The sequence below is a fragment of the Electrona antarctica genome, assembly GCF_951216825.1.
Source record: "Electrona antarctica genome assembly, chromosome: 14".
In the NCBI taxonomy this organism is placed as follows: Eukaryota; Metazoa; Chordata; class Actinopteri; order Myctophiformes; family Myctophidae; genus Electrona; species Electrona antarctica.
In genome coordinates, this window is record NC_136795.1 from 45483658 (window position 1) to 45496089 (window position 12432).

General features: G+C 43.7%; 1 protein-coding gene across 1 annotated transcript; it reads left to right on the forward strand.

Annotated features, from left to right (window-relative positions):
- Positions 1-275: 275 nt before the first annotated feature.
- LOC306936241 (protein-L-isoaspartate(D-aspartate) O-methyltransferase-like) lies at positions 276-956 on the forward strand (the record flags this gene model as incomplete). The annotated part of the gene is made up of 1 exon (XM_079519732.1): positions 276-956. One exon carries the CDS (start codon positions 276-278, stop codon positions 954-956), a length of 681 nt encoding a protein of 226 aa, XP_079375858.1.
- Between the last annotated feature and the right edge of the window lie 11476 nt (positions 957-12432).

Here is a 12432-nt window from a genome sequence, read left to right on the forward strand (position 1 = left end):
AAAAGAAATGAGCATGGTTACTATGGTCACTGAAGTAGGACATTACTTCAGACCACAGCTGATCAGGCTATATAAGACCTTGCACCACTCAGTTCACACGGGTGTGATTTTTTAAAATTATTATTTACATCTAAATAGTGCATGTAAGCACATGTGTGTGTTTGGAGCGGGACAGGCAAAATGGTGCACGCCGCAACCACATGACGTTGACACTGACGTCACCCCCCAATTTCTTATAGAGCTTCTGGGTTCGTGCTCCACATATTAGTTTAATCATGGCGTGGGAATGTGGAGGAGACAGCCAGGCGGAGCTCGTCAACAAACTCCGCAAAAGTCACATCATCAAGTCAGACATGGTCTACAAAGTCATGCTGGCCACCGACCGAGCCCACTACTCCAAGTCTAGTCCATATAAGGACACTCCACAGTCGATAGGCTATCAAGCAACCATCAGCGCTCCTCACATGCACGCGTACGCCCTGGAGCTCCTGCAGGACAAGCTGTGCGAGGGAGCCAAGGTCCTGGACGTGGGCTCCGGCAGTGGAATCCTCTCCGTGTGCTTTGCGCGAATGGTGGGCGCCCAGGGGAAGGTGGTAGGAATAGATCACATCAAAGAGCTGGTGGATGACTCTATAATCAACGTGAATAAAGACGACCCGAGCCTGATTGTGTCGGGAAGACTCAAGCTGGTAGTGGGAGACGGGCGACTGGGCTACCCAGAGGAGGCACCTTACGATGCCATCCATGTGGGCGCGGCGGCAGCCACTGTGCCCCAAGCGCTCCTGGAGCAGCTGAAGCCGGGCGGCCGGCTGATCCTGCCCGTGGGCAAGATGGGGGCTAACCAGACGCTGGAGCAGCACGACAAGCAGGGGGACGGCAGCACCAAGAAGAAGGCCCTGATGGAGGTCATTTATGTGCCTTTAACAGACAGAGACAAGCAGTGGTCCAAACACTGAGGATGGCATATTCCAGTGGTTCTTAAACTTATTTATGTTTTCAAATGTGTGACTCACGTGGACCGGTAAAGGTCCATTTGCTTCCATCTATGCACTCAGCATTATAGAGACCTGTAAGGGTCACATTTGGAACCCCGCTTTTCTGTGTGTGTCTGTCAGGTGATCTTAGAGGGCCCTATATGTGGAGACATTACAGTGGACCCTATGGTGCTGTGTGTGCGTGATGTGGAATATGCACATGGCATATTCCACATCTTCAGTTCGAACCCGGAGGAGACCGGGGTTTTTCAAGCAAACCATCATCAGAGTTATTTCAAAGTATAAAGCACATGTATTTGTTTTTTATTTAAAGCTCTAACATCTATGGAATGGACGTCCCATTGCAATCAGAACTGCAGACTCACTCCCAATCTTCCGGCGTAGTCTGAACTCACCTCTTCAGACTCCACCTTAGCCCGCAGCACTTGCCCTAGCCATGCAAAATTGCAGGTGTAATTGCAAAGGCTAACAAATTATGTAATTTAGATAGATTAGCATATTATGTAGATAGCATTCTCTATAGTGCATATTTATTTCATTGTACATATATTCTACTGTTAGACAGATGTTAGGTTCTTACTTAGCTTACTTATGATCCTTGATGACTATTTCTATATTGTATGTATTACCATGTGTTCTTGCTTACTGTAATTCACTCTGGATTAAGAGTGTCTGTTAAATGCCTAAAACAGCAAATTGTAATTGTAAATTGTTATAGTAATAATAACATAGATTAGAGCATCACTGAATCACTCATGGGGCAGGGTCTTAAAGAGATTGCTTGAGGTTGAGGGCCTTTCTCGGCCCCACCCCTTTCACATTGTTTATATTGTGTTTAGGATCCAAGATGGCCACAGCACCAGGAGGGGGTGGGGCAGAGGTGAGCGGGTGGGGTCGACGACGTTATGCCCTTACTGGGCTGCATTCAAGGCACTTGCCTTGTGTCTGACACCTGACTTGTGTCTGAACACAGCTTTGATGGATGTGTTCTTCCCCCCTCCCCCCATCAAACAAAATGTTTGGTCAAACCATAATATGGTTTGACCAAACATTTTGTTTTGTATGGGCTTCCATTGGAGCGGCCATTATACACAGACACAAGACAGGTGTCTTGAATGTGTGAACGCAGCCCAGTAAGGCCACCCCCTCCTGGTGCTGCGGTCATCTTGGAAACTAAAACACTGAGAAAGGCCTGTATATTTGGTTATGAATTCCTTTTCATTGTTGGATTTCTTTTTGAGCGGTGCTAACCGCAGGCCCTCCAACGTATGGCTTTGTGTGTATGTACTGTATGTCTGTCCACGATTCCACCCCCCAGATAGATTGCAGATGGCTTGTGGCATCAGACATCCAGTCTGATGATGTCAGACATCATCATCATGATAAAAGAACACCGCTCACATCACACTTTTTAGTTTTATGGCCTGGCTTCTGCAGGAGACTTATAAAAGGATAATTTAATTGATTTATATCTGTCTACAGGTATCCGTGTGTCAGTGTCGGACATACACTCTTGCAAACTGCTGGACCGATCAGGCGGAGGCGCATTTCTTGAGCACATTGTCCAAGAACACATAAGTAGTGGCTGTTGATTGTTTTCACCTGTTTTTGGTATTTAACTACATTTGTATTTGTACAACTGAAGTCAATGATCGGCCTGGGACCGTGCCCACATTTGGAGTCATATATGTCATAGACGACAGACATCATAGAGGACTGACGTCACAGGCTGTCCAGTCTGAAAGCCAACATTCGAGTCCCATTTGGATCTCAAGGTCCACACGATTTGAATCTTCACAGAGAAAAAGATGATGCCAAAGCTGTACATATTTAAAGGGATAGTTCAGATTTTTTGAACTTAAGCTGTATGAAATACTTGCCATTAATATAGTGGTTGCAACTGTATTAATTGATTGCCTGAGTCCCGTGGTGGGAGTTCTGCTCTGGTTTTGGTCAATATTAAGTAGTTCCGGTCATTTTGTGGGGGCACTGGGGCCATGCAGTAAATTAATTTTCAAAACTAACGTCATTTGTATTGTTGACCTATTTCTAAAATATTAGCGCAACTTTCGTTCAACTTTGACCCCTCTATCAGATGGAACAATTTTTTGGGCGTAGTGATATGGACACAAAAAACATAGTTCCGTGTGATAGAGGGGTAAACAATGAACGAAAGTTGCACTAATATTTTAGAAATAGGTCAACAATACAAATTACGTTAGTTTTGTGGATTCATTTACTTTTACTGCGTGGCCCCCTGTGCCCCCCACAAAATGACCGGAACTACTTAATATTTCACCAAAACCAGAGCAGAACTCCCACCACGGGACTCACTCAGGCAATCAATGAATACAGTTGCAACAAGTATTTCATACAGCTTAAGTTAAAAAAAATCTGAACTATCCCTTTAAGAGGGTTTGTCGGTGTGTGTCTGTCAGAGGCGATCTTAGGGGGCCGGGGGGCGGGGGCCCCTATAGGTGGTGAAATTACAGGCCTATTTATACAGCGTGGCGATTTATTTTGGTTTATTTTTGAGGGGCACTATACCTCTAATCTGAGTTCCCAGAAGTTTTATTTTTCGCCACTAGGGGGGCGAGAAAGACTCCAATGCATGGCTTTTGAAGATTACGTCAAATGCAGAAGTCTATGGGATTTATAATGTCTGCGTTTAGAGCACTTATTACGTAAATCGTTTGCCAGCCTAGTTTACGGACTGAGAATATTCCAATGTTCGTTTTAGAGCACTTTAGAGAGCACTTTAGAGCCAGTCCATTGATGTCTATGGACTTTAATGTTTGTTTATAGCACTTAACGAGGATGTAAGACGTCATGTCGCCGATATAAATACAGTGGCATTCACTTCACACATTCTTCTTTTTGGGGCACCCTTTTTGGGATTTCCTGGGGTCAACTTTTACAGATGCCGTATATTATTGTAGAAACTTCACACCATACATTTAGTATCTTATACAGTCTTGTGCTGATGGAAACAAATCCACAATAACTCGGCCCATGTTGCTGAAGTAACTGCATGCTCAATACTCTCTTCAGATTAGTACTACTTGTTGCCACTTGCCAACAGGATAAGCAGTGATGTAAAGTGACTATAACTAGGTTACATGTAGGCCAAGTACAATTTTGAGGTATTTCTTTACTGGAGTATTTCCAATTTTCTGTACTTTTACTTCTACTCCACTACATCTCAGAGGCAAATATTATACTTTTAAGTAGGCACCATTTATTTACCATTTTACGCCACTACAATTATTGAAAACTTTAATATAGTTACTTTGTAGATTTTTATTATTATTGCAAAACACACATTCATTTATATATATTTTGGCCATTTGAAAGATCACAATGTGTCGCGATGCAACGTATGTGAGCTTGTAGATCTGCTATTTTCAAAAGATTTGTATACAGTACATCTTATACATTTGAAAACTTGTGGAATGGTACATTCTGCATAATGAGTAGACCTACCTTCCACTTTTGGTACTGTACTTTTAAGTACAGTTTTATGCCGATACTAGTTGTATTTTTACTCAATTACATTTTGAATTCTAGACCTTTACTTGCTTACTTACATTACTTACTTACATTACTTACTTACATTGCACGTATTGATACTTTTATTTACGTAAAAGAAATGCGAGTACTTCTTCCACCACTGCTTTTGAGTGTTACCTGCTCTCTGACATGACATCCCATCAAATCACTTCAATATCTTATTAGATTAGATTGATTGGCTGACAGTCAGACAGAAAGCAGTGGATAGATTTAAACTGCTGAGTCACAATGTCCGTAAGTATTACAGTTTACCCGGACATCTGGTAAAAAATAACGGCCATGTATTCTTTATGCATTAATGTCAAGCAGGTGTACATGTTGAATTGAAAACTTTGAACATAATTAAGGAGTAATATAAAACCAAACAGCATCATCTTGCACAAATAGATTAATTAGCTACATCACAATTTTGCACATTTTGTGTGCGTAATTTCTCAATAAGGTAACAGGTATACGGTCGCCCCTTTTCCATCTCGCCCCACTACTCTACCTAGCTGTAAATAACAAACGTAATTTATGTTGGTGATTATATAAAATAATAATATTATCATATTAATTGAATTGTTAAGTTCACTCTGTATATCCACGGGCATAATTGCATGATGATGCCATTACAAAACATGGGCTACATGGAAGAAATGTGAAGGTCCTAAAAATTAACTTAATTAAGCAGTCACCGTCTCTGTGTCATGTTTGTCTTACCTGATGAATGTTCTCACTGAGTTACCCGGTTCTGTGAAAGTACATTGTGTGCTGTGTATTTATAGCATCAATAAACGAAACTAAAAGTAACTTAGAACTTCTAACTCTTCCCAAGTTCTGTGTGTGTGTGTGTGTGTGTGTGTGTGTGTGTGTGTGTGTGTGCGTGTGTGCGTGTGTGCGTGTGTGCGTGCGTGCGTGCGTGCGTGCGTAAATCATGTGACCGAACTAGGCTACTTTTGTTTTTATCATGCTTTTGTCGTCTTATCAGTATCCCTATAAAGGCTATGTTTTATTGTTGCATCTTGTGTACAGGTGAAACTAAGGTGGTAATGTTTAATGTTTGCCCTTTATTGAGTTTTGTTTTAATAATTATTCTGCACTGTAATTTTAGGAATATACATCCCCTCACAATCTTGTTTCAAGAAAAAATAAAGCAGTGTGCATGACAGGAATTATAGAGATTTGTCTTACCAGACTTACCTGATGAATGTTCTCAGTCTCACTATAGTTACCCGGTTCTGTGAAAGTACATTCAGATGTGCTGTATTTATTTATAGCATCAATAAACGAAACAGAGAATAAGGAACAGAGAGTAACTGTTCATGTGTGTGTGTGTGCGTGCGTGCGTGCAGTTCCTGTTATAAATTCCAGGAACTATAGCCACGCTTTCCTATAAACCACGTGACTTCTAGTCACTAGGTTCAAGGTTGTGTTTTATTGTCTCCACCAGGCCGAAGGCATGGGGAGAGAGTATGTTTTGCACTCCGTCCATCCGTGTGTCCGTGTGTCCGTCCGTCCGTCCATCTGTGAACAGCTAATCTCCGGCACCGTTAACCGGGTCGATGTCAAATTTTGCACACACACTCCCTGGATGCCAACGATGAACCTCTGCCCCAGAAATTCGCACAAGTGCTCAGTTTCAAACAAAATGCTGCAAATCATGAACACATTGTGTGATTTCCGTGAAATTGTGCACGCACATTCCCACTAGGCAGAGGATGAAATGCCACGTGACAAATTTCACGCAAATCGGTACACATGCTCTTCATAGTCATGTGATCAAGACGCGTTTGTTTGATGGGGGGGGGGGTTCCAAATGCAATTTGAACAAAACAAATTCATGTTAAAGAAGCTAGATATGGAAATAGGCTACCCACCTTCCCCAAGAGACGGAGAGGAAGATTGACATTTTAGGAATTTTTGTTGTTATATAGACCAGGGGTTTTCAACCAGTGGTCCGGGAACCACCAGTGGTCCTTGAGGGGGTTCCAGGTGGTCCCCAGCTAAATGATGGAGTTGGTAACCAAATGGACTCTCATCAAGCTCACATCAAAGCTGCGTCCACCCTCGCCATGTTTAAAACCACACTCAAAACCCACCCTTTCAGACTCACATTCCCTATACAAGGCTATACCCCCCCCCCCCCCCCCCTTTATTGCCGTTACTTCTATAGTGTTTAACTTTTTTTAATTCTATTTTATTCCTGATAAAGTTGTTTTTATTTTGTTTTCGGTTTTGTAAAGCGACTTTGAGTACTCCGAAAAGCGCCAAAAGCACATTGCGACACTTTTTAGACATGTCTGTCAGAATACAGATTATGTCAATCATTAAGGCAGGAGAAAAGAGGGTGTTGCCACTACTACTCTGTCTGAAAGGTGCAAAGGTTGACCTATGGTACAAGTTGTCATCCCTTACTGTCTCTTACCCCCCACTTAAAGCAGAAAGAGACGTAGGCTATACTTCTCATTACAATATGCAGGCCTCTGAGGCACATAGGCCTAACACCATTTCACTATGTCCTTCACTTTCTCCTGTGTCATGTATTTAAAGGCATATTCAGTGATTTCACTTAATTCAAATATCACTTCTTGTTTTGTTGTGTTGTGATAATCCTCCCTACTATAGAGTGTGCTGACCATATAAGGAGTTCCTCCCTGTCCCCAGTTAACCCCATGGGGTAAATCCAATCAGGATAGCCTTCTGCTAATCATGATCGAGCGGGGGCGGGCCTTGGTGTGTGTGCTGTTGGCCTGTTGTGTGTCCCCCCTACTGTAGTGCGTGCATTGCACATCTTGTTACCGTGGCGGACCGGGGGGGTTTCCAAATTACCCAAATCACTGAATGCAATTTGAACAAAACAAATTAATGTTAAAGAAGCTAGATATGGAAAGGCTACCCACCTTCCCCAAGAGACGGAGAGGAGGATTGACATTTTAGGAATGTTCCAAAACAACATTGGTAGGCTGTAGTGGAGAAGGTGTGTGCCAACTCAAGTCACACATAGGGCCGGGGCATGAACCGGGCATGATACGTAGGCCTACTTCTGTTATATAGACCAGGGGTTTTCAACCAGTGGTCCGGGAACCACCAGTGGTCCTTGAGGGGGTTCCAGGTGGTCCCCAGCTAAATGATGGAGTTGGTAACCAAATGGACTCTTATTAGATCTTTAACTCTTGAGAGCGTGTCATTTTACGCTCTCAAGAGTTACATTATTGTTAATGGAGGGAGCGGAGAAGGGGGGAGACAAATTGTCTTAAACTTGTTTGAACATCCATGCATAGGAGGAAGAACGATATGCACATCCCAGTTTTTAAATACGGTGCTGGACCCAAAAAGTGATCAAATGAAGAAAAAGTGGAATGTCCACACACAATATAATTCTGCTCCCCGTCCATTTGATTTCAACCTACAACAACAACGTTTCGCCCCTCCTGGCTTTCCAAGAACTATAGCCACGCTTTCCTATAAACCACGTGACTTCTAGTTTGTTTTTAATCATGTTTTTCTTATCAGTAGTTTCACTCTTACAGTATGCTGTAAGAGTGAAACTTGGGTGATGCCAACGGACCTCCTTGACATCCTCAGGACTTCCTGGGGGGTCACATGAGGGCCTTCTCAGTGGCCGCCCCCTCCCTATGGAGCTCACTCCCAGCTCACATCAAAGCTGTGTCCACCCTGCCACGTTTAAAACCACACTCAAAACCCACCCTTTCAGACTCCCCCCCCCCCCCCCCCTCTTTATTGCCGTTACTTCTATAGTTTTTAACTTTTTTTTAATTCTATTTTATTCCTGATAAAGTTGTTTTTATTTTGTTTTCGGTTTTGTAAAGCGACTTTGAGTACTCCGAAAAGCGCCAAAAGCACATTGCGACACTTTTTAAGACATGTCTGTCAGAATACAGATTATGCCAATCATTAAGGCAGGAGAAAAGAGGGGGTTGCCACTACTACTCTGTCTGAAAGGTGCAAAGGTTGACCTATGGTACAAGTTGTCATCCCTTACTGTCTCTTACCCTTGTTGTACTTAACGCAGAAAGAGACGTAGGCTATACTTCTCATTACAATATGCAGGCCTCTGAGGCACATAGGCCTAACACTATTTATATTTCACTATGTCCTTCACTTTCTCCTGTGTCATGTATTTAAAGGCATATTCAGTGATTTCACTTAATTCAAATATCACTTCTTGTTTTGTTGTGTTGTGATAATCCTCCCTACTATAGAGTGTGCTGACCATATAAGGAGTTCCTCCCTGTCCCCAGTTAACCCCTGGGGTAAAAAAAAACGTAGGTTTGGCTAGGTGGCCCAGCGTTCATCCAATCAGGATAGCCTTCTGCTAATCATGATCGAGCGGGGGCGGGCCTTGGTGTGTGTGCTGTTGGCCTGTTGCGTGTGCCCCCCCCCCACTGTAGTGTGTGCATTGCACATCTTGTTACCGTGGCGGACCGGGGGGGTTTCCAAATCACCCAAATCACTGAATGCAATTTGAACAAAACAAATTCATGTTAAAGAAGCTAGATATGGAAATAGGCTACCCACCTTCCTCAAGAGACGGAGAGGAGGATTGACATTTTAGGAATGTTCCAAAACAACATTGGTAGGCTGTAGTGGAGAAGGTGTGTGCCAACTCAAGTCACATATACTGTAGGGCCTGGGCATGATACCTTCTATATAGACCAGGGGTTTTCAACCAGTGGTCCGGGAACCACCAGTGGTCCTTGAGGGGGTTCCAGGTGGTCCCCAGCTAAATGATGGAGTTGGTAACCAAATGGACTCTTATTAGATCTTTAACTCTTGAGAGCGTACAATGAAACCAAATGGACCCTTATGGGTCCAAATTAGTTTCATATCACGCTCTCAAGAGTTACATTATTGTTAAACATCTGCATTACTTCATTTACAAGAAGTCTACACAATTAGAGAATGTAGAAGAATTGTTATTTTGATCAACGTTTGCCTGTTATCTCTCCTATGGTACCAACGTCAATTACGACAACAACATATTCTACGCTTTGAGTCTGAGAGGCTGAATCTAATCAGTGTGCAGGTCGTGGGAGGGTTTGTAGGGTTCGATCATACTTGCAAGATATGGGAAGCCATAATTTGGTTGCTTTGAATGCCAGCATCAGAGTTTTGTATTCTGTGCGGGCAGCGACCGGGAGCCAATGGAGGGAGCGGAGAAGGGGGAGACAAATTGTCTTAAACTTGTTTGAACATCCATGCATAGGAGGAAGAACGATATGCACATCCCAGTTTTTAAATACGGTGCTGGACCCAAAAAGTGATCCAATGAAGAAAAAGTGGAATGTCCACACACAATATAATTCTGCTCCCCGTCCATTTGATTTCAACCTACAACAACAACATGTCGCCCCTCCAGGCTTTCTCAGGTCAGGCGCATGCCACATATAGGCTCTGGCCTGACAGCGTGTCGCGTGTTCGAGTCCCGTTGGACGACCTTTGCTGCATGTCTCTCCCCTTCTCTCTCTCTCCCTCTTTCCTGTCTATCTTCACTTGAAACTATCAATAAAAAGGCAGAAAAGACCAAAAACAAATCTTTAAAAAAAAGAAAAAAAAGGGCAGGGGCTCAAGCCCACTTTGATGTCTATTTGTGCACGTGCCTGATGACAGAGTTATAGTTTCAACTATGAAACTTTATTTAGTTTAAAGGTTGTTATAAATTCCAAGAACTATAGCCATGCTTTCCTATAAACCACGTGACTTCTAGTTTGTTTTTAATCATGTTTTTCACCTTATCAGTATCACTAGGTTCAAGGTTGTGTTTTATTGTTACATCTTGTGTACAGGTGCTGTAAGAGTGAAACTTGGGTGATGCCAACGGACCTCCTTGACATCCTCAGGACTACCTGGGGGGTGACATGAGGGCCTTCTCAGTGGCCGCCCCCTCCCTATGGAGCTCGCTCCCAGCTCACATCAAAGCTGTGTCCACCCTCGCCACGAGTACTCCGAAAAGCGCCAAAAGCACATTGCGACACTTTTTAAGACATGTCTGTCAGAATACAGATTATGCCGATCATTAAGGCAGGAGAAAATAGGGGGTTGCCACCAGGCCCGGCGCCACGAGGGGTCAAAGGGTTCTTTTTTTTAATAATGTCAATAATAAAATATAAAACTAACTTTTGTGCTGGATTGGTTTTCTAGTGATATTTGGCAGTGATATTCACTAGCAGCACTGGTTATAACAACTCGAAACATGCTGCTACAAACAAAAACATGTATTGTACAGGCATGCAAGGAACATCTAACATGCGTCATGGCCATCTCCCATCTGGAAAGAACAGGAAGTACGACTTTCCTGAGGCACAGGAATTTAACGTATTTAAATTTAATGTTAATTCGGATCAACTGAATGTATGTGTCTGACATATGATGGTCTGCCATTGGGGGGGAGGGGTGCTATTGATGCAGTGGATCAGAGCAAGTGGCAAAGTGGGCTGTGGACTATTGTGGACACGCTGAAGAATGTATTCTCTGAGCACAGACTCGGTTCACTTAATGCGGTCTGCAGGTTAATATCAGAATACTGATATGTTATTGATTTCAGCTGTTACAATTCCAAACATGCAAACATGACCCACTTTAATTACTTCAGTCTATATTAGTAGCTTAATGACTAGTACTAGCCTTTTTTATGTCCAATATTTGCATTTCAGTTCATAATCATAAAGTTAACATAACATATAAATGTATTTGAAATTAAATAAAAAATATTACTTTTCCGGATTCCAATTAAAAAATAGGTGAAAATTATTCAGGATTCCAATTTAAAAAATAGCAAAAAAGCAGATCTACAAGCTCAAAATGCATCGCACTGCAACACGTTTTGAGCTTGTAGATCAGCTACTCTTGACTATATGCATTGTGGCCCTCTGGAGTGAGTTTGAAATATAGTGGCCCTCTCCATCATCAAAGTTGCCCACCCCTGCCCTATCCAATGTTGTTTTGTAGCCTACTGTGATGTTGGCAAATGGCAATAATAGCACAGTAAAAATGATAATAATCATATCAGATACAGGTGTTGGTATTCCTGCTGGGCATTTCTGCCTGACGCACCTCCTCCAGTGCCTTTTGAACAGGTGTGCTGTGACACCTCACTGAACACCTCTGTGGGCCTAAACGGGTCATCAGCTGGGGACCACCATTCATCAACGTTTCGCTCCTTTAACCCCAGTACGTCTCATGGTGGCGGAGCGGTGGCAGGGATCTCTCCCTGCCACCCCCTGCTGATGCCCTAGGTGTTTGTCCCCCAACTCCTATGCTTCCTCCTTAGCCACAGCCAGAAGCTGCCTTTCTCCGCCTCCTCAGCCAGCTCTTTCATGGCTTTCCGATGCCCCGCTCCTGTGCATCCCATGTCGCGGAGTAGGCGAGCAGTTGAGGAACCTACGAAGCCCCTACACCCCACTTCCACAGGACAGATAACAGCTTTCCAGCCAGCCTCCCTGCACTCTGCCGCCAGGTCTGAGTACTTGGCTCGCTTCCGCTCATAAGCAGCCTCCAAACCTCCCTCCCATGGGACGGTGAGTTCGACCAGAAGGACTGTCTTGCAAGCCTCTGACCACATGACTAGGTCTGGCCGCAGCAATGTTTCCACGATCTCCCTGGGGAACTGGAGCTGCTTCCCCAGGTCGACCCTCATGGTCCACTCATTTCCCGGTGAGAGGAGTCTTGCAGTATCTCTCTGGCGGGAGGGTTTGACACCCTCTCCAGCCCTCGCAAACTGGATGGGATGTCTGCCTGGAGCGGAAGGTCTGCTGTTTGCTTCCTTTCTGCATGACTCTGACACCTCTGCCAGCTTTTTCAGAACTTGGTCGTGTCGCCATCCGTAGCGGCCTTGGGACAGCGCTGTCCTGCAGCCCGACAGGAT